General features: G+C 40.1%; 1 protein-coding gene across 7 annotated transcripts in view; it reads right to left on the bottom strand.

Moving 5' to 3' along the window:
* The window catches only part of LOC309569543 (ryanodine receptor 3), a 1,308,933-nt gene that overhangs the window by 398,252 nt on the left and 888,771 nt on the right, over nucleotides 1-21,910 (bottom strand). For all 7 annotated transcript variants that reach the window (XM_082275412.1, XM_082275411.1, XM_082275414.1 and 4 more), the window contains 4 exons: nucleotides 15,523-15,644; nucleotides 10,053-10,102; nucleotides 2,445-2,505; nucleotides 696-934 (listed from right to left, as the gene is read on the bottom strand). In XM_082275412.1, coding sequence (XP_082131538.1) covers nucleotides 696-934; nucleotides 2,445-2,505; nucleotides 10,053-10,102; nucleotides 15,523-15,644 — 472 coding nt within the window. The remainder of the gene's footprint in view (nucleotides 1-695; nucleotides 935-2,444; nucleotides 2,506-10,052; nucleotides 10,103-15,522; nucleotides 15,645-21,910) is intronic.

Below are 21,910 nucleotides of genomic sequence, written 5' to 3'. Positions count from 1 at the left end.
TGCAGGATTTACATATCACTCATATTGCTTACAGCCCATTCAATAGATAACCATAGAAACGTAAAAGCTTACTCACTCTCATAAGACTTCAAATTAAAGAGACTTCACTCAATGTGTACAGACAAAAGTCCATTTATAGGGGAATATAGGGTGTACCACCAGAGGATCAATGGGAAAGAGAAAGTATCTGATCGATTTTGTTGTTATTCCAACTTCCTCAAAAACTGCCTAACCCACAATAGTGTTCTACATTCCTAAATACCAGACTAGGCAATAAAGATGGTGGCCAGAGCATTTTATTGTTCCACCCAGTCCCTCCAACCAGGAAATACGTCTTCTTTTTCATTTACGTGTTATTTTGTATGTCTTTAAAACTATTCTACAAATAAAAATGTTTGTTAAGCAGTTGAATGCATATAGATATATCATTTTTCTTATGTTTGAATTTCCGTTGTAGCCCTAAAAAGTAGATATTTTACAATAGTGGTTTCCAGAGTTATTCTGCATTGGGCTCCTGATGTAGGTTTGGAAAAAGAGATTTTTTTCTTTTTTGTTATATAATTGTACATAGTATGGGCTTTGAAGTCTGTTCATAATGTGTGTTGCTATCATAATACAGAGTGTACAGCCAGCTTTATGCTGAACCACTATTGACTGATGGGATAATTTCCAGTTCTTCAGAATGAACAACTTACACAGCAAATCTACTCCAAACTGATGACGAGCCACATGTTCAAAAATGGAAGTCAGTATAGGAAGGAGGGCCACTGTGGTATAGTTGATGTTCTGAGAGACTCCCTTCATCTGAGTCCTGGAGTGAGTAAATTTCCCCAGCTTGAGATTTTCTAATGTCTTTTCTAAATCTTCTGCAGCATTTTCAAAGAAAGCACGAACCCCAGCTTTCACCAGCTCAGATCCAGACTTCATTACAGTGCTAAAATGACAAGAAAAGACAGCCAAGTTTAACTACAGCTTCCCTCGCATGGTAAAAGAAAGCCTAGAATGAGATGAATATGTGATATGCTTTCTATATGATTAACAAGTCTGTGGGGTTGATTTACTAAAGGCAAATAGACTGTGCACTTTTGCAAGAGCAGTTGCTCCAGAGCTCCAGAGACTTTCATCATACAATCATGTGCAAGCAAAAAAATTGATTTTTGTCTTACCGTAAAATCCTTTTCTCTGTGGTTCACTGACAGACACAGCTTCAAGTCTTCAGACCATTAGGCTTTATGCTGTCTCTCTTCAGGAGTAGGACTAGGTGGAAACCTTTTTGGTTACGACCCTGGGGAAGTCCCAGACGGTATACCATCACTTCCTGCTGTAGGACTCCAGTTTGTTACAAGCAGTGTCAGAAGAACATATAACTCAACCCCAACAGAGAGGCGGGAGCTGTGTCTGTCAGTGAACCTCAGAGAAAAGGATTTTACGGTAAGACAAAAATCCAATTTTCTCTTTCGTTCACTGACAGACACAGCTTCAAGTCCTCAGACCACTGGGATGTCCCAAAGCAGTGTCAACATGAGGGGTGGGGAAAAACACAGCAAACCCAGAATTCCCAACAAGGCTAAACACAGCCAGCCAGGTAACAACAGGAGCTCAACTAGGAACAACTGGAGCTCAACACCAGGAAAAATTTTCACCCTCAAGAAGTGGAAACCTCAGCAACCACAGCCTGCAAAACTTTGCGGCCAAAACGCTGCATCCGAAGATGCAAGTACATCCACCTTAAAAAATCTTGTGAATGTATTTACAGACGACCAGGTAGTCACCTTACACACCTGAACCACTGATGCCTGGTGACGGAAGGCCCAGGAAGCACTAAGCCCCCTTCGTAGAATGCACTTTAACAGGGAAAGGAGGAACCTGACCCTTAATGGAGTAGGCCTTCACCACCGTCTGCCTGATCCACTTGGAAATGATCACAGTAGATGCGGCTGGCCCCTTGCGAGGTCCATCAGTAAGAACAAACAAAGAATCCGTTTTTTCTAACTGGTTCAGTCACCGTCAGGTACACCGCCCTTACTACATCCAAGGAATGTAAAGGAATTTCCTTAGGATGTTTTTTTTTTTTTCCTTGGTTCCTTATTTTCCTTGATTGGGTTTTCTTTGTAAAGTGAAGCCTTTCCTAATTTACTAAACTCTGGAGCAACTGTACTTGCAAAAGTGTACAGTCTATTTGCTTTTAGTAAATAAACCCCCGTGTTTCTTTTGGTCAAAAGACAATCCAAAGAGTTTGGTAAAAACTTGCTCAACAGAGAGACAGATTAAAAACTTGATTTTCAAACAATGGGATTCTACTTTACTAGCTTTTACCAATAACATTGAGAATACAGGTATATTTTCTTTCCTACTACACATGTTTTTTTCCAATTTTATTTATTTTTCTCACATAATAAAGGAGGAATACTGCAACACTAATATTAAAACCTCATAAAAAGTACCGTGTGTCGAGAGTCTGGGCCAGAATGTGCAAACAGCTCACCATGGTGGCAGAATCACTTCCTGTAGTAAAAAGACAAAAGCAAACATCTATTTGTGTACATCTACTGCTAGAACATAATTTTAATTAAAATGTTTGAATGGGCTAATGTAGAATTCTTGTGCTTGATGAATGTGACAGTGGCACACACGTGACATGCAATATCAGTAGGAATCGAAAAAAAACTAAATCACAATGGCCATATAACTGTAGTGTAAGGACCGGACAGGACAGGATAGGACTGTTTATTGCTTAACTAAATATCAAGGCCTTTTGCACACAGGATGCTTAAAAATGCCATATTTGTAGGCATTCATGCATTTTTCTTCAGATCTAAATGCAGTTCCTTTGTTTAACGGGCCTGTACACAGAGGTGCATAAGCTTGCGCTGCGTATAAATCAATAAAAATAAATAAATACAAAAATATGTGTTGCCAGACATTTTATTTATGTTTGTACACACACAAATATGTGCATACACCACCTTTCCTTGATTTAAAAACGTACTAGAAGAATTTTTATGTGTAGGTAATCGTGTTTTTCCTGCCAGGAATATCTATTGTTCATACATTTGCACCATATGCAAGTATCCTAAATATGATTTCTCTAAATGTAGATATTAAGTTAAAAAAAAATAGTTATATGAATACTCACCCTCCACGTCATAAATAAAACGAAATAGGGATCCATGAATCTTATATTGCTCTTTAAAAAACAGAATCAGTATATGGTGTCTGATGCCATGAACACCACCAAGGCATTGGTCACATTGGTACTGCTGTGATTGTTTTGGTGGAGCCAGCAAATGAGACAGCAAATCAGCCTCCCTTTCTAACCTGACGCCCGAACCTTCCACATCAGACCCCATACAGAGGGACTTTAACACTATTCATGTTAGGAGGCACCAAACTAATTCTAGATTCCCCTTAAAGAAAAAATGTACATTGTTTTTTTTTTTTAGTTATTCAGTGGAGAGTGAACATTTATACAAATGTGCTTTCAGTTTAGACTACTAGACTACTAGTACACTACAGCCAATACTTTTGTTGGATAGAATGGAAAAGGAATAGAACCTATATCAGGTTTTGCTTATTGCCTGTTACCCCACTGGGGAGATTTTTTTGACTGTTGGAGTACAAGAAAAACAGAGAGGCACAGAGGTTGTATACCTAAAATAGTACTACATATTCAGCTGTGTTTAAATAAATGCATTCTAAGCCAGCAGCGACAGAGGGCACAGTACATTTTTAGCATTATTTGTGTCCCAAACACTTACAGACTTTGCTGTTGACCGCCATAGGCTCCAGGTCACATCACCACCATTTTACCCAACTTCCAGGTAGTGGAGTACATGCCATGAGTGCTTACAGTGCAGGTTCCAGCTGCTAGGAACTACTCAAAGGGAGAGGGACTCCCACAGACTAGTAACACATAGCTAGCTGGTAATACGCACACAAGGGCTGCTTCATAGATGATCACTGTGAGAGAAAGGAGCCATCTTGAAACCAGAAAGGGCAGGCTGTAGTCAGGGGACAGATTGAGCAGTATAAAAGGTCATGTTTCACTGGATGAGGCAAAATACCAAGTAAGTCTTGTAATCAGCTCATGAACTGAATTAAAAAAAAGGGTGGTATGTACACGTAATTGTGTTCAAGTGGTTATACTGATACAGAAAGGGTACCCCCAATGATTTGGGACTTTACATGCCACTAAAGCACTGAACAAACAATACAACTGTGTATAGATAATTTGACAATTTTATTACATAAAAAACAAAATATTGTAAACAGACAATTATATATCTAGCAATGGCTAGATATATGTGAAATTTAAAACCTGCATGTAAGGACAGACCAGTATCCAAACAGAAGACTCCTAGGCACCATTAGTGGAAAGAACCGGACAGGACCCTACGCGTTTCGGGTATGAGAACCCTTCTTCAGGGTTCAACCAAAGTTCTATGCACAATGTATACCAAGAGAAGTCTTTTTTGTAAGGGTAACTGGGCTGTCAATTAAAACCGGTGTTAGCCGGAAAAGAGGTGCCTGGTCTCACTAGGACATAGTTCACTGAGAAGAGAAATAATAAAGGTAATGGCCGATAGTTGGCAGAATCGTGGGCGCCACGATGATCCACTGTTGATCCTAGAGAATTCCCATGGGTGGGCCAGTGTGATATCTCTGAAGTCACTGTTATAAATAAGTATTGCTCATAGCTAGAGGTAAGCGGAGTATATAGGAGTGTCAATCCGAGGACATGGTGTAAATCCTGTGTCCTGCCTCAGTGGGAGAAGACAGCCTCTGCTGCAATACTTATTTATAACAGTGACTTCAGAGATATCACACTGGCCCACCCATGGGAATTCTCTAGGATCAACAGTGGATCATCGTGGCGCCCACGATTCTGCCAACTATCGGCCATTACCTTTACTATTTCTCTTCTCGGTGAACTATGTCCTAGTGAGACCAGACACCTCTTTTCCGGCTAACACCGGTTTTAATTGACAGCCCAGTTACCCTTACAAAAAAGACTTCTCTTGGTATACATTGTGCATAGAACTTTGGTTGACCCCTGAAGAAGGGTTCTCATACCTGAAACGCGTAGGGTCCTGTCCGGTTCTTTCCACTAATGGTGCCTAGGAGTCTTCTGTTTGGATACTGGTCTGTCCTTGCATGCAGGTTTTAAATTTCACATATATCTAGCCATTGCTAGATATATAATTGTCTGTTTACAATATTTTCTTTTTTATGTAATAAAATTGTCAAATTATCTATACACAGTTGTATTGTTTGTTCAGTGCTTTAGTGGCATGTAAAGTCCCAAATCATTGGGGGTAGCCTTTCTGTATCTATCTATCGGGATGATGGCCACTAGCACTGGGTACTAAGTGATAGGATTCAACCAAAAAAAAAAAAAAAAGTGGTTATACTGGGGCCATGGCTGCAGCTGTCCACCATGACCCCAGCATTAAAATTTCCAGCCAGCAATTCCCCTTCTGCTAAAAGCAATCTGAGTGGCTGATTAGCCGCTGAATAGCTTTTAGAAGTAGCAGGAAGCCCCCCCTCCCGTTGCTCTCCAATGCAGCTTTCCTGTTTCCCGGGTCTACCGGTCTCAGTGGAGAGCTTGGGATCTGATGGGCAGCTGTGACCCATTGCCATAGAGGTGATCGAGGACTGAAATAATCATCTCTATGTTCTAGGAGACTAGAAGCGACAAGCATTTTGTTACTTCTGATTAGGATTAGGGAGAATGTAAACAAGGACATTTTTTTGGGAAAGCACGAGATTAATGTTTTGTTTTTTTATTTTGATCTCATGCTTTCAAGGGTAAAAGAGAGATCTGGGGTCTTATAGACCCCAGATGTCTCCATAAACAGGGCCTGTAATGCTTTATTGCTATCACAAGGGATGTTTACATTTCTTTTGACAGCAATAAAAGTGATCAAAATAAAAAATAAATAAATAAAAGGAAAGTGTAAAACTAAAATTTTTAAAATAAAATAAATAATAATTAAAAAATGTTAAAAGCTCCCCGCCTCCCCATGCTCGCACGCAGAGGCGAACACATATGTAGGTCGCACACACTTATGTAAATTGTGTTCACACCACACATATCAGGTATCACCACAGATGTTTTAATGAGAGCAATAATTCTAGTTCTAATTCTAGCTCTTTCATATTTTCCAAAAAAATAGGGTTATATATTGTGTTTTTTTTTTTGCATTAGAATTCATTACAGTGTATTTTTTCAAAAAAATTGCATTTGAAAAACCACTGCACAATATAAATTAAAAAAAAACACTGCACAAATACCTTGTGACATAAAAAAAATGCAAAGACCACCATTTTATTGTCTAGGGCCTCTGCTAAAAAAACATATATAATGTTTGGAGGGTCTATGCAATTTTATAGCAAAAAATACAGATTTTTAAATGTACATGAAAGGGGTCAGAATAGGCCTGGCTTTTAGGTAGTTAACGACCCTACTAAAAGTGTGCTCTTGCTGCTGTCTCCTTTCCTATTGGTGAGCCTTCCCATCATTTTCTGTCCTTCTGACCTTCCATATAGGCAGAATAAAAGCCTCCCCATTGGGGCACAGACAATAAAAACCCAGCAGAAGTTCTAAACCCATCGCCAAGTTACTCAAAAAAATATTGGGAATGGGATTGCAGTAAAGAAACATTTTAGTTTTCAGTTTATGTTTTTTTTTTAGATTTTGGGGTAATTGCTTTAAAAAATACATGCACATGTCACTGGGGTGGAGAGGGAGGCATGAGCAGCTGGAACATGTTACATGTTCAACCCTAAATACAGTGAACCTATCCTTTAATCATTATTGAAAAAATGGATTGCCCATCTATATACTGTGAACAGAAAAATATCATTAAAGTGCACTTGTGCTCAGACTATGGACATTAACCCTTATTGTGACAGAGGGTAAAACAAATCTTAATTCCTGAACATCGTTTTGTAACTTTGACACGTGTTAGTAAAACTGTGCATATCAGTGCTTGGTGTATCCAGGGAAATTATACCTTGTTTTGTTTTTTTGTTTTTTTCAGGACAAATTTATATTTGGAGGTAAATGGTAATGGATATCTCCTGATTTTTCTTTTTTTTATCAGTGCCACAAAATAGTAAAAAAGATATAATATTTTATTATTTAGCGGTTTATTTCTTGCTATTACCATAACTTACTGCCAAAGAAAAACCCAAAATAAATTCTCCTGCTCCTGACGCTCGCAGTAAAACTAAATATGTGTTTGGTATTTTTTTTTCTTTTTTTTTTTTGTACATAAAGGGAGGGCATAGAAACAATAGTGCACATTTACACTATCTAAAACACACTGACTGATACTGATATTAAATTTAAAAATGCTTTTTTTTTAATCCTATCTAAAATCTACTGGCCCTACCTTTTGACCAAGACCTTTGGCCCTATCCCTATTTTATCTTTGTTTCTTTACATGCACTTCTTTGTTTACATTTTTCTCCTCTAGTAAGGAGAAAGGATACAATGTATCTTTCTCAATTTGAGAGGAGAAACTGACTGATAGCTGCGATAGCCAATGAGAGGCCATCACAGCAATCAGGCTACTGAGAACCAGGGCTCTCAGTTCCGGAACCTTAGCGTGAGAGCTCCATGGGTAAGGACCTACTTCCATAAGGCTGCATACAGTATACTGTATATTTAATGCTTGGGGGGAAGGGGTTACGTATTTACATATTCCTAAAGTGGAACTAAAGTCTTCCAATCAACATTAACTATTTTTAATCCTTATGCTTTTAGAATTAGTAATTAGATAGGAAAGTATATTCAGCTTTTTTACATTTCTTCAGGTTCTTCCTAGTTGTTGGCCTAGGCCAAATTGATGTGATACATTCCATGAGTCTTCACAGGCATTTTTTTAAATTTATCTGGAGGAGGGGCTTTCTCAGCTAAGCACACCCTCCCGTCTGCATGCCTGAGCCAAGGCACATGAATTCCAGGAAGTAAATGCTACATGAATCATCTGCCTTTTTTCAGGATGAACGTGGCTAGAAATGCTAGGGCAGGGGTTTTCAAAGTGATTTCCCAATAAAATAAAGCATGGGGACGTGGATGGATTGGTGAGTTTGCTTTGAATATTAAAAATGATCTAAATAGCATTTTCAGTTTGTGGTGCTCAGATATAGTTTAGTTCCATGGTGTTAAAACAATCCCTCAATCACTTCCCTAGCTGCTTAAATGTAAAATTATTAATTCTCAAAGATCACAATAAAGACTCCAAGGCCCTGTTCATACTGCTGCATGATGCTGCATGTTAATGTGCATTGTGTTAAGGCAATGTATTCATTAAAATTAGCTGCTGTACCTAAAAAGGTGCATGGAGCATTTTCTGCAGCACACAACAATGCTTGTTAGTATATTGATGCAAGTTTTTGTGTGGCAATGCAAGTGAGTTGAGAAGCTCTGTAAGGATGCCAACCAGAATAAATAGTACCGTATCATACAAACACATGTAACACAGTGCAATGTTACTGCAGTGCAAGGGAGTGAACAGCCCCTAAAGTTGGGTTTCAGTCAGTTTTTAACAGCTTAGAAACAACTGTGGTTGTTTACATTAGAAAGCTGGCAGTCTGCACAGCTCTGCACGTCATACAAAAAGAAAAATATATATATATCAATATCTGTGTTAGAAACTCTAAAAATACTTTTTCTTATAGACTACATAGATGAATGTGGGTTTATTTTTGGTGATTTACTGCTTAAATATGTAAATACTTCAGTTTGCATGACCTGGGCACAGGTTCACTATAAGGACAGACACAACATGTATCTTTTCCCACCAACCATCATATCCATTAGTTGACCCTAATCACAAGGATGGGCAGACAGGACTTCCAGACACTTATGGCCTTTAGTCTGTTATCCATTTTCCCCGGGTCTTCATTCTTGACGACTACAATATACTAATAAATACATACCCGTTGTTGTATTACTAATATTGGGGCATTTTAAAGAGCAACTCCAGGCAATAAGTGAACTTGATCTAATAATACTATGTAGGAAATTTTGCATTTGAGCTAAAACCAGTCATTTGAAATTGTATAACCTTCTAGTCTTTTGTGACATCATTGTGTTCTATGAAACATTCCATTTTTCCTCCACAGTGTGTGTGAGGCTTGAATAGGTTCAAAGAGGAAAATGCTTGAACTAACAGCAAAATGGTCTTCTTTTTTGAAAGCTAAAAACAATTAGATTCCAGCAAATGTAAACTTGTATCTTGTAAAACAGTCAAAGGTAATGGATGAATGCCAGGATGGAAATATGAGTTTAGTCCGCTTAAAGTGTTACTAAACCCAGGACTCTGCATTCACAATATCTGGTCTCCCACATTACACAGAACATGGAAATGCAATTATTTTAGTAAATTTAAACTGCTAAATACCTTTTCTCATCAGCAGTATATAGCAGTCTTGTGACTTCTATCAGTGTTTGGCCGAGCACTGGTTAAAGCTTGTAGGAGGAGTTTTCATTTTTCTCTGACTGTCCTATGAGGCTGCATAACCCCTGACTTTGTCAGGACAGTGCTGATTGGCCCTGTACCCATCACATCACAAAAAAAAAACTCAATACACACCAAACTGAGCATGTGCAGAGTGCCTCCAAGGCCCTGTTCTATCAGCAAATGAAATGGGGACAGTAAAAAAAAGGGGAGGATCAGAGAAGGCAGGATCAAACAGCCTTTTTACACAATTCAGAGGACTAACTGCTTACGTTCCACAGTGAGTATAACAAGCATGCTTTACTGCATATACAGACTGATTTTACTGTTGTGGGTTTAGTAACACTTTAAATGCACAATTTCCATATTTGACTGGAGTGTACCTTCAAAATGATCGGAAAAACTATTGTTCAATATCTTATTAAATAAAAAAATAAAAACATGTGCCTTATAACAAGATTTTACGTAAGGTGTTATCCCACACATCACACAGAAAGCAGGTTAAGTGCTATTTCCATGCATTGTTTTGAACAGAAAAACCTACTTGTAGTTCCTTGCCTTTCCTAACTGCAAATGACTTACCAAACAATGATATCCTATGTCTGACAAGAGCTGCCAGTTTGCAGAACAGACTGAAGTGACAGAAAAAAGTACAGAGGAAATGAGAGAAAATGGTATTGCATTAGGAAAATAGATTTAAAGATATCAGTGATAGACACAGAGAATACAAAAGCCCTACCTTCGCCTACACATAACATAGCAATATTATATATATATACACTGTATATAAATAATTCCTATCTGGTTGTTATACAGTTGTCAATATCTATTATTTTTTTTTTCTGTCCCAGATGCTGTTGTGTGGCCTTACATTACTAGCACTGAAGTGACGTATTCGCCACTGCAATACTGCATGATCCGAAAATGTTATTAGGGTTTCATTAAATCTCTTATTTTTTTGCAATTTTTAAAATATTTTTTCACTTATTCACAAAGTTCATGGACAATATTCTAGCATGTCCTAGAAAAGTCACTTTTAGCAAGCAGGTGGTGTTGAGTGACATTGGTTAACACGTGTTATTGTGTTCAGTATAGTATTCTATATAGTGGTTATAAAGACTAAAGGTTTTTTACTTTCATGCATTTTATTCATTAGGGTAAAAAAAGCTTCTGTGTCACAGAATCTCCCCCAGCCCCCTATATACTTACCTGAGTCTAATTTCATTCCTGAGCTGTGCATGAGAGCAGCGGCTCTCTCTGCTCTCTCTCCTCACAGGGCAGATTTATAGCAGTAGGAGCTATCGGCTCCCGCTGCTGTCAATCAAATCCTGTAGGACCGTGCCACATTGTCTGTGTCAATAGATGCGCACATGGTGGATTGAGAGCGATCCTGCATGAGTGCTCCCATAGAAAGCAGCTTTCTTTGGGGGAACCATTGCAGAGAGCAGGTAAAAATGACATGTTTTTTATTAAAAAAAAAAAAAAAAATTCAAAGCTTTGCAATCACTTTAACCTATAAAGTAAGCCAAGTAGTTAAGATTAAGGTTAGGATTTTGTTCATTAAAGCGGAACTAAACCCATCAATTTAATAGTTTCAAAAAACAGTTACATTCCTGGCATGCTGGGAATGCTACCTGTCACATTGGTTAAGCTCTCAACCAAACTGTCAAACCATGGTTGGTGTCCTAATGGTTGGTGTCCTAACTGATCACATGTGCAGTATCATGTCAGTTATAGATCAAACAGAGGTCAAGATGGCAGCTTCCTTGGCTGAAAACGATAGGAGGGTTTACTTCCACTTTAAGTATCATTAATAGTTACATTTTAGAGACTTTAGTGTTAGGTTAAGTTTAAAGAATAAATCCAGGTATTGGTATGTTCTACATAGTTACATTGGTCCACCTTGGATCAATGTTGCTATGTATTTACCACACCTGGCTATTACTCCTGGAAGCTAGAAATCACTAAAGTAGACACTGCTGCTTCAGTGATTTCCACTTGCCTCTGGGTCCTGCAATGAGTGGCTGCTCTTCTGTATTGTGAACACTGGCGGTAAGCCATTCTGCACAGGCGCCATTTAGAGAATGATTTGTATTTTCTGAATGAATACAAAGTGTTCTCTGACTGGACAAGGTGGAGAGCATGCGGTCACTGCCCCACCTCGCAAAGCATTCTCTAAATGGCACTCATGTCAAGTGGTAAAGCCCCTGTGTTCAGTAATCAGAGGTGCAGCCGCTTGGAACAAGACCTGGACGCAAGTGGAGATCTCTGAAATAGCGGTGTCTGTCAGGAACTATGTACCATCTGTCAGGCTAATGGGTGTGCCACACATTTGTGGGCTTAGAACACATGTGTCAAACACAAGGCCTACGGGCCAAAATTGGCCCTCCCGGTCATTTCATGTAGCCCTTGCACACAGGGTGAGGGGTGGAAGGGAGATGTGAACAGCTTGTGAAAGGGAGCTAATTCTTGCACATTAGGCATAGCAAACCCCTAAACCCTGTACTCTGTATGTAGCGCACCTCTGAACTTTGCACTCTGTACGTGGCACACCTGTGAACACTGCACTCTTTACGTAGCGCACCTCTGGACACTGCACTCTGTACGCAACGCACCTCTGAACAGTACACTCTGTACGTAACACACCTCTAAACTCTGCACTCTGGATTTAGCGCACCCCTGAACTCCACACATAATGCACTTAAGATCCTCCCACTGTTCAATTTGCAATTGAAAAGTGCAATTTGCCCACACCCACCATTCGATGCGGTCCATTGGGGGGTGTGGTTAAGTTCCTGCACCTATTCTCTGAGAAAATAAGTCCTGCATTAATTTATAAAGTCTTAAAAATACAACTGTCCCTTTGTGAACAACCATAATGCTGATGCGGCCCACAACAAAATTGAGTTTGACACCTCTGGCTTAGAAGCATAACTACACATGAGTGGATATGCGTGCATGTCCACTGCTGCCAAATGGACTATTTAAACCTGAACCCTGCACAGGCGCCATGCTGAAAGTTCATCAGGCTTACTCCTATGTTCCTGTTACTGATACTCCTTCTGATCCCATTATTGCTTCCACCTGACTTTCTATGGGATTATTCTTGTCTGCTTATGTTCACTGTCTATCTCTGTTAAGAACCTCAGCCTTGACTACTGACCACGCTTCAGTCCATCCAATCTGTATGTCGCTGCTTGCTTGTTGCCAGCTTTTGCCTGTCTCTGACTGATTCTGCCTAAAACTTGGTGTCTTATGCTGGGCTGTTACCAGACCAGGCTCAGGACTCTGTTTTTACTGAACTTGGCATATCCATAGCGTACTACCAACTGTAACCCTGCTTATCTGATACCAACACATACCTGATATCTGATACCAGAACTTGAAGTTCAAGCACTCAGTGTCACTACCCTTATGCCTTTCCTTTACTCCTGTAGACCCTCACCACCCTGGAACTTGTGCCTTTCCTTTGCTCCTGCAGGGATGCCCAGATGGGAACTGTGCAAGAGGTCACCCTCATCATTTCAGGCATGGAATACAAGTATGACAATTTACTTCTGTGACTTCCAACTTCCAGGGGCATCAGCCAAATATGGTATACACAGAGTTACTTTTGGTCAATAATAATGTGGTTCAACTATGCATAACATACCAATGCTGGAATTCTTCTTTAAAGGTGGGCATACCCATAGCGATTTGTGAATAATTTAGGTACAAGCAATGGCAAACAAATAATTCACTATCTTTTTGAAATATTAAATAATGTTACACACATGGTATTGTTCAATACTTTGCAGTTGACTGAAAATATAGATAAAAAATGCAATCCGTCAGTTTTACATGTAAATGATCTATTTAAAACAATCACTGACCTGTTCTGAATTGTGATTTAGTGATCCAATCATGCAAAAGTGATTGTTAAATAGATCAGAATAGTAAGAAAAAATTCCATCACAGCAGATTGTCTTGGCAGAGTCAAAATCAATTAGCAAACTCACTAAATCGCCAAATGTTTGGTTTGTGCTTTTTGTTCAATTCAATAATTTTGGTCACAATGAATGATTAACTGGATGATTGTATCGATATGGGTGCAGCCCCCTTAAAGTGCCTAGACTATAAGCATAAAAGTATTCGCATATTTTCAACAAGCAGTAACAAAGTTTTTATACAAGCCATTCCTGACCTCTCTAGCTGCTTGTAATGTAAAAGTAAATTAAGCGTTAATAAACCTAAAACCAAAGATGTATTATATTGCAGCTTACTAATCATTAGATGTGGTAACTGCATACATTTTCTCTCTTAGTCTTCTTTCTCTCTGTTTTCACCTGGTGATCTGGCCAGTAACACAACTCCTATATTAAGGTGACTAAACACTGGATGAAGGAGCAAAAGAGAAACCCTTTGGACAGCAGCATTGTCAGCCTGAGGGGAAGGGAGTGTTAGATGCACTAGCAGATTTAGATAAGCTGATTATTGTAAGCACCCCTGTCAGTGTTATATGGTTTGTCTCAACCCTTTAACTGCTACATTTACAGGACAACTTTACAGGCATTTAGGCAAGTCAAGCGATTTTTTTGCTCAATTGCTCCTCTCCTGAACGAGCAAGTGATGTTTTTTTCAGCCTCTAAATACTCCTCTTCTTCTTTTGCCTGTAAATGCCTATGACTACATGGCCACATAGGCTAACTTAAGCCAGTCCGACAGAAGCAGGCTGTTTAGCTGGCTACTGTCGAAGCCTCATGAGTAAAATAATTTGCTGTCCGCCTCCCGATCAGCGCTCTCAGCCAATGTCCCCTGGCAGAACACAATAGCTCAGCAGGGGAGATCGCTGTGCTAACATCAGATTGTTAGTACAGCAGCTCCGACCTAAATCCACTGGGTTGAATGAAAAGAAAAACTAGGCTTTAAAGGGGCATTTAAATACCAAAAAAAATAAAAATAATTAAACACCCTTAAAGTGGCATTTTTACACCCAGTGTGCATAAAGCCTCAAAATGTTTTTACTGCTTGTTCAGAATATGTAAATACTTAAGTGTGTATAGCCTGGGCAAAGGTTCACTTCTAGGATAAAATGATAAGCAATGGGTTAAGTTAAATGTTAGGGGAAGGTTAGGTGTTAAAAGGTATTTTTAGGGTTAGGTTATTTATTTATTTTTTATTCAAGGTGGGTTATAAGTTAGTGTCAGGATAAGAATTTAGTTTGATTTGTCTTTGTTTTTAGTGCTGAGATCCCCACAACAAGCACTACTAGTGCTAGGTTCTTTTCCACACTGGGTTCAGTGTCTCAACAAAACCTACAAAAGATTCCCAGTGTGGAAGAGCAACCCAAAGTGCATCCAACAGCGATCATTGCAGGTAATCCCTGGCTGTGCAGAGTGGTAAGTAGCTGCGGCTACAGGCGACCTCTCATTATAGTGAATAAGGTCATAAGACGCACCTACCCACTAAGAGCCACTAAAAGCCGCAGAAGAAACTGCTGCTACAACTCGCACCAACCCTAATTGACGGTGTGAATGTAGCTTTTGAAGTCTTACAATGCAAAACAAAATGAATAGGAGCAACTGAAAGTGATCTCTACCTGGATATGGATTGCTTATTTTCTCTAGATTTTATGGAAAATTTAGGTAATCACATTTTTTATCTGGCCTGTTCATCAGCTAACCAGATTTTGATTGATTGGATTGTCATCTCCACCCCCTTCAAAGACCATTTATATGCAGATAAGCACTATGTATATAATCCTTTATCAGGCACACAATAATAAAAAAATAATTTTGGCTAATGTGTGCCTGAATAAACCATAGATTTTCTTAGTGTTTAACACTGACTAGAAACAAGAAGCTACACACACAGCAAGACATTAAACATTGAGTTGTATTAGAAAGGCTAAATGTGACGTTTACAGGTAATTTTTTATAACTTTATACAGTAGGGTTTTTCAAATTAGTAATATACTATATGGATCATATGTAAAGCCATATGGATATTTTATTGAAACAGATTAAAACATCACTAATGTAATTTTATTGAAAGTCACAAAAAAGGCTTTTACCTTGCCACCATTTCTTTCTCCTTGTTAGATGCATAGCCACTACTGCTGAGAGTTTTAATTGGAGAAGAGAGAAAATACAGGCAGTGGTTCTTAAAGTACTGGTCGACGAGTGGCAAAAGAACCTACAAAAGAAAGTATAAGATATGCTTTTCAGTGTGCACACTTTATCAATTTAAATTTTCATAAACAACTGTCTGGCAGATTATTGGACAGATGATGTCTAAGTAGACGAAATGCATCAGGTCGAGTCCTGTCCGGGCTATTTCGTCCTTCATGCTGCTTGCTGTGTGATACTACTGATAAGCACTTTTCTATCAGCTGAATGTAAGTGTTCTGACTTTTTAAATAAATTCTCAATATTACGGTTTTACACTATGTGGAGGTGTTCTGTTTCTTTTTTGGATGGAATATTACCTGTTTGTCACTAAGAGGAAAAGACCTGTGCTTGATGGTTGAGTTAGTGGTCCCTTAAAGTCAGCTTAAGGTGTGTCTTTTGGAGAGTTGTTATGGAAACGTCCCTCTACTAAAGTATAATCACCTTGCATGTTTCACCCAACAGCGTAGGCAAATTGGATCCACAAGCTTTGGTAAGCGCTATTTTCAATGGCAAACCACAGCAAAATGCCCCCTGGACCACACAAATATGGCCGCCATACATTTAGTACACAGGCAACAAGAAAATGGCAGCCCAGGAGGCTCCCAGGGATCCCAGTCCTCAAGGACAGGCCCAGGTACAACGGGAGACCCTGGCAGGAGCCCCAACCAGGTACATTCCCCCCCTCCCCTATCGCCAGAGTAGTGCCCTGCCCCCACACCAAGGGGTGGACCAGACCACCCACAAAGCCCCAGCATAAGTGGAGGGGGGTAGTATGGGGGGGAGAGAAGAAGGGGGGTGCCTGATAGGAAGGAGGGGAACCCGGGGGGGAACCCAAGGAGGGGCCCATGTCTACCCACAATCCTCCAGGGGAGAGGGGGGACAGCTACTCACCATACCAGGAACCAGGCAGGCACCTCTCCGGACAGAACCCCCCCTCGCCTTAGAAATGGGGGGGCTGTTGGCCAGGAGGAACGCAGCGACTCGGGGCGAGACTGGTCGTATGCGACCTCGCAAAGTGTTTAACTCGCAGGCCAGCCCCCGTCCTGTGGGGCTATGTCGCGGCCGACCTAGCGTGGAGCTGAGGTCTGCATGTGCTCGCTGGCCAGACTGGGGTGACCACTGGATCTAGATTATCCAGCCAGTCGCCCAGTCCAGCAGTTGACTGTAGATCTCACAGGAAAAAAAACAGGAGAAAGATTCTATCTAAAAAGAAAAAATTGGCAGGACCAGAGATCCCAGCAAGGAAGTAGGTCTTTACTTAAAAAAAGTGAGTACCTATAGCAGAGAGAGGAAGTACACCCCCTGGGACTGCCCATAGGCGTAGCCAGACTTTTTTTCTGCCTAATGTCCTACTCCTATAGGAGACAGTATAACCCATTGGTTAAGAAGATCAGGAGCTGTGTCCGTCAATAAAAAAAAGAGAAATGTTTTTTGTGACACCTATCAGCCATTTTCACATTATATACACACCCTTCCGCATAGGTCTTTACCTCCAACATGCTATCTGACTGTTTCCTTATCATAAATGTCCCACACCAAGGCTCCCTACTCTCTCCCTCTATATTGAACCCTATGATCAAACCTCTGAAAGAAGCCATTTGATTGTGCCCCACAATCTCTGGCTACCAATTCATTGATAAAACCCACAAAATGAACCTATTCGCAGATTATATCATCCTGTTCCTTACAAACACATCTATGTCCCTATATTTTACCCACAAGATCTTAACACAATTTAGCTCCGTGTCTTACTATAAGTTTAATTTGATCAAATCTCTCATATTGGACCTTGGTGTTTTCCAAATCCTGTTAGGCAATCTCTGCAGCAATCCCTTCCTTATACTTAGAACAACACATTCCATACCTAGGTGTCCCTCTGACCCCCAAAACAACATCACTTGTAGCTTCCAATTTTGACCCTTTTCTTACGAAACATAATAAGGAATCTCTTTATATATCTAAATTTGAGCTCTCATGGTCTGGTAGATGAGCAGCCTTTAATATGTTGGTCCTCCCTTAAACTCTATATATTTTCAGGACCCTCTCCATCCCTATAAAATACCTTATCTCAGGTCCATCATATCCACACTTAAAAAGTTTATCTGGAAAAACAAGCCTAATATGTGCTCTTATTTGCAATTAATTAAACATAGGTATGTTGAAAGTATGAGATTTGTGGACATTAGAGGCAACTAACTAGCTACACACCTAGACCAACTTAAACACTGGTTCAAACACTGGGCCAATATACTATGGGCTAAAACTGAATCCACTCTGATACTGGGCAAAGACCTTTACTACTTTTGGCAGCTGTATGGCTACCATGTGACCTGTAAATCTATCACCAACTACACAAGCATCCAACCTAGCAAGGAGAACCTTATGTACCTTATCACTGTTTAGTACTATACGCAGCAATATACCTTTGCAAATCTCTGTACTAGATGTGCTTATATAAGGTTTGTCATCCAAACACTGGTCAAGTTGTGGCATAACTACAATAGATGACATGATTATATCCTGCTGACTTGGCAAAGGGAGGAACTGGAGGAAGTCTACAACTTGCCTCTTATCAAAAATGATCTACTATCTTCCAAATGCCTCCTTTCTTCACAAACATTCTTCCCCCTAATCTTCTGTAAACACCAAGGCCTGGCAATTTCATACTTCAGCTACATCGTCAAAAAAAGGAATTTCATTTTTTCATAATTAAACTCAAGTGTAAAAAATCCCTCTCTTTATCAAAGTGGGAATCGGATTTGAACAAGACCTTTTCCAACTCCAAATGGTTGTGGGCCTTTCAATCTATTTACTGTGCTTCCAATTGCGTTAATCACTGGAAACTAACCAAAAAATTACTTTTCAGTGGTACTACACCCCATTTAGGCTGACTCTATTTTCCAACTCCAGTTTCCCCCTGTGCTGGGGGCACAAAATGAAGGTACATCACTATATATCCTAAGGTCATGCAAGAGTTTTACCAGTTACTGATGTAAAATATCCAGTTAGTATCTGAAATCTCAGGCACACTGGTGTTTCCTAACCCATTTTTGGAAATCCTCATTTTGAGGATTGATGATTTTCCTATTATGTACTGCACAGTAGTTACCCACATATTACCTATCATCCTAAGGCACTGGAAGAATCAATGGGCTCTTGTGTCTAAAACTATTTCTATAATAAAAAAAACACTATTCCTTTTAAAAAATGATAGCCCTTCAGCCTAATGTTCGATAGCCTCTGGAAAGATCTTTGAGCTCTAATGTGACATTCAGATTTCCCCTGTTGTAAGCCTTGCAGGATTTGTTTTTTCATTTCTATGCTTTGCCACTTTTCTGGCCAATCTGTATTTTGTTGTATGTGTTTTAATATAGAGCCACAGTATCTGCCTTTGTTTGCATTTCTTCTTCCTAAAACCCAATAAAAATCTAATAAAAAAAATAAAAATAAAAAGCTGCATATAAGATTTTGTTACCAGACATTTATGATTACAGCAGGATGCAAAAAACAGCCAGACTGTCCATAATTCCCAGCACCGTATTGATATAGCTTTTGGAGAGGACATATTTAAAAGGCCACTGAACACACAACACAGGGTGGACCGGCCTATCCCAACTTATTTGCCTACTTTATAGCTTTCCAGCTTATATACAGTATATCTATGACTGGTTGCACTTGACCCCCCAATTCCTCTACTGCTCTTTTGTCTGGGACTCTCCCCAGGTCCTAGAAGATTATATCCATCGGTGTACTATAAATGCATGTTTGTTTATTAGCCTGGCTCAAAAGTAATAATATTCTCTTACCAAACCAGTTGTACATAACTCCTTAGACTACTCTATGGCATAACCACAGATTCAAGGTACTATATGGTCACCCTGACTCCATCTGGTGGCCCAATAATTGTATTGTTTATACACTGCTCAGAAAAATTAGGGAACACTTTTTAATCAGAGTATAGCATCAAATCATTAAACTCCTGGGATATTGATCTGGTCAGTTAAGTAGCAGGGGGGGTTGTTAATCATCTTTTAGCAGTTAATTTCAGCTGCTTTGGTGTTAATGAAATTAACAACAGGGGCACTAGATGGGCAACAATGAGACGACCTCCAAAAACAGAATGATTTTACAGGTGGAGGCCACTGACATTTTTTTCCCTACTCATCTTTTCTGACTGCTTTTCACTCGTTTTACATTTGGCTAGGTTCAGCGTCACTACTGTTAGCATGAGGTGATACCTGGACTCTATAGAGGTTGCACAGGCATTCCAACTCCTCCAGGATGGCACATCAATGTGTGCCATTGTCAGAAGGTTTGCTTTGTCTCCCAACAGTCTCAAGAGCATGGAGGAGATTCCAGGAGACAGGCAATTACTTTAGAAGAGCTGGACAGGGCCAAAGAAGGTACTGAACCCATCAGTAAGGACTGGTATCTGCTCCTTTGTGCAAGGAGGAAAAGGATGAGCACTGCTAGAGCCCTACAAAATTACCTCCATAAGGGCACTGGTGTGAATGTCTCTGACCAAACAATGAGAAACAGACTTCAGGAGGGTGGCCTGAGGGCCCAAGGTCCTCTAGTGGGCCCTGTGCTTACTGCCCAGCAACGTGGAGTTCAATTGGCATTTGTCATTGAACAATGTAATTGGCAAGTTCGCTGCTGGTGCCCTGTGCTTTTCACAGATGAGAGCAGGTTCACCCTGAGCACATGTGACAGACATGAAAGGGTCTGGAGAAGCCGTGGAGAACATTATGCTGCCTGTAACATTGTTCAGCATGACCGGTTTGGTGGTGGGTCAGTGATGGTCTGGGAAGGCATATCAATGAAGGGATGAACAGACCCCTACAGGCTAGACAATGGCAACCTAACTGCCATTAGGTATTGGGATAAATTCTTTGGACCCATTGTCAGACCCTATGCTGGTGCAGTGGGCCCTGGGTTCCTCCTGGTGCATCACAATGCCTGGCCTCATGTGGCGAGAATATGCAGCCAGTTCCTGGAGGATGAAGGAATTGATACCATTGATTGGCCCCCACACTCGCTTGACCTAAATCTAATAGAACACCTCTGGGACATTATGTTTTGGCCCATCTGATGCCACCAGGTTGCACCTCAGCCTGTTCAGAAGCTCAGTGATGCCCTGGTCCAGATCTGGGAGGAAATACCCCAAGACATCATCTGTTGTCTCAAAAGGAGCATTCCCCGACGTAGTCAGGTATGCATAAATGCACATGGGGGCCAAACAAGTACCATTTTGAGTTGCTGCAATAAAATTTCAGCAAAACTGACTAGCCTGCTGCATCATTTTTTCATTTTGATTTTTGGGGTATCTTTGAATTCAGGCCTCTGTAGGTTGATAATTTGTCATTTCCATTAAACGATGTGGCATCGTTTCGTTCCTAACACATTACCCAGTCTATATCAGTATAGATATCCAGCATGACATTTTTCCCCATTGAGATCTGATGTGTTTTCAAAGTTTTCCTTTAATTTTTTGAGCAGTGTATTTCTCAGCTCTTTGACAAAGGCATCTTCATATCCTTTGACGCACTCAAAAACAAAAAATCACTACAAATTTTCTTCTCATGCTACTGTACGTCATGCCATTAGGAATCAATTTGAGGCACTGAAAGTGGAGATGTCCACTGGAACATTTATTGTACAACTCTGGTCACACCAATCTCACCACAATGTTCTATAAATGTTTGCAAGTCAAACTATCCAATCTATTTCAGAACTGGATATGGCTTCGATAAACTGTATACCTGGTCTTACACAGAATGTTTAGGATGTCCACCATTTTTGCAGGAAAAAATATGCATTAATCATTTTTGTCACAGGAACCTGCAAAGCATCGCACCCGTAATTAGTGGTTTACAGGAGCAATGCAAACCTCCTGCAGACTCTTCCTCCAGTTCCCTGCCCATACCAAGGTACAGGATTCTAGTTGGAGAGCTGAAGAAAGTGTCAATGAACTGTGAAAGCATTGATCAATGCACTCATGTTGAAATTTATCTATCTGCTGCAGTGGAAGATGGGACTTATAGTTTTTGTGAATGACTGATGCAACTGTGGGGACAGAGCCCTACACAGCTGCACTGGTTTCAAAAGTGACAGCAGCTCCAGGGAAGAAGAACCCCCACATGCTCTCACGGGGAAGCCAGTTTGCACATGGAGGAGGCTTATTTGCACCAATTCATTCATCACCTGCTTTATACACCAGCTAAGCTATTCTATATTAGACTTGAGACTGATGCCCAATCGCCCAGGTGTGGTGTTACAACATGGTGTTAC

Source organism: Pelophylax lessonae (assembly GCF_965119305.1).
Source record: "Pelophylax lessonae genome assembly, chromosome: 13".
NCBI classification, from domain to species: domain Eukaryota; kingdom Metazoa; phylum Chordata; class Amphibia; order Anura; family Ranidae; genus Pelophylax; species Pelophylax lessonae.
The sequence above is the reverse complement of the archived record's forward strand: the minus strand, read 5'-3'. Positions and strand labels throughout refer to the sequence as shown.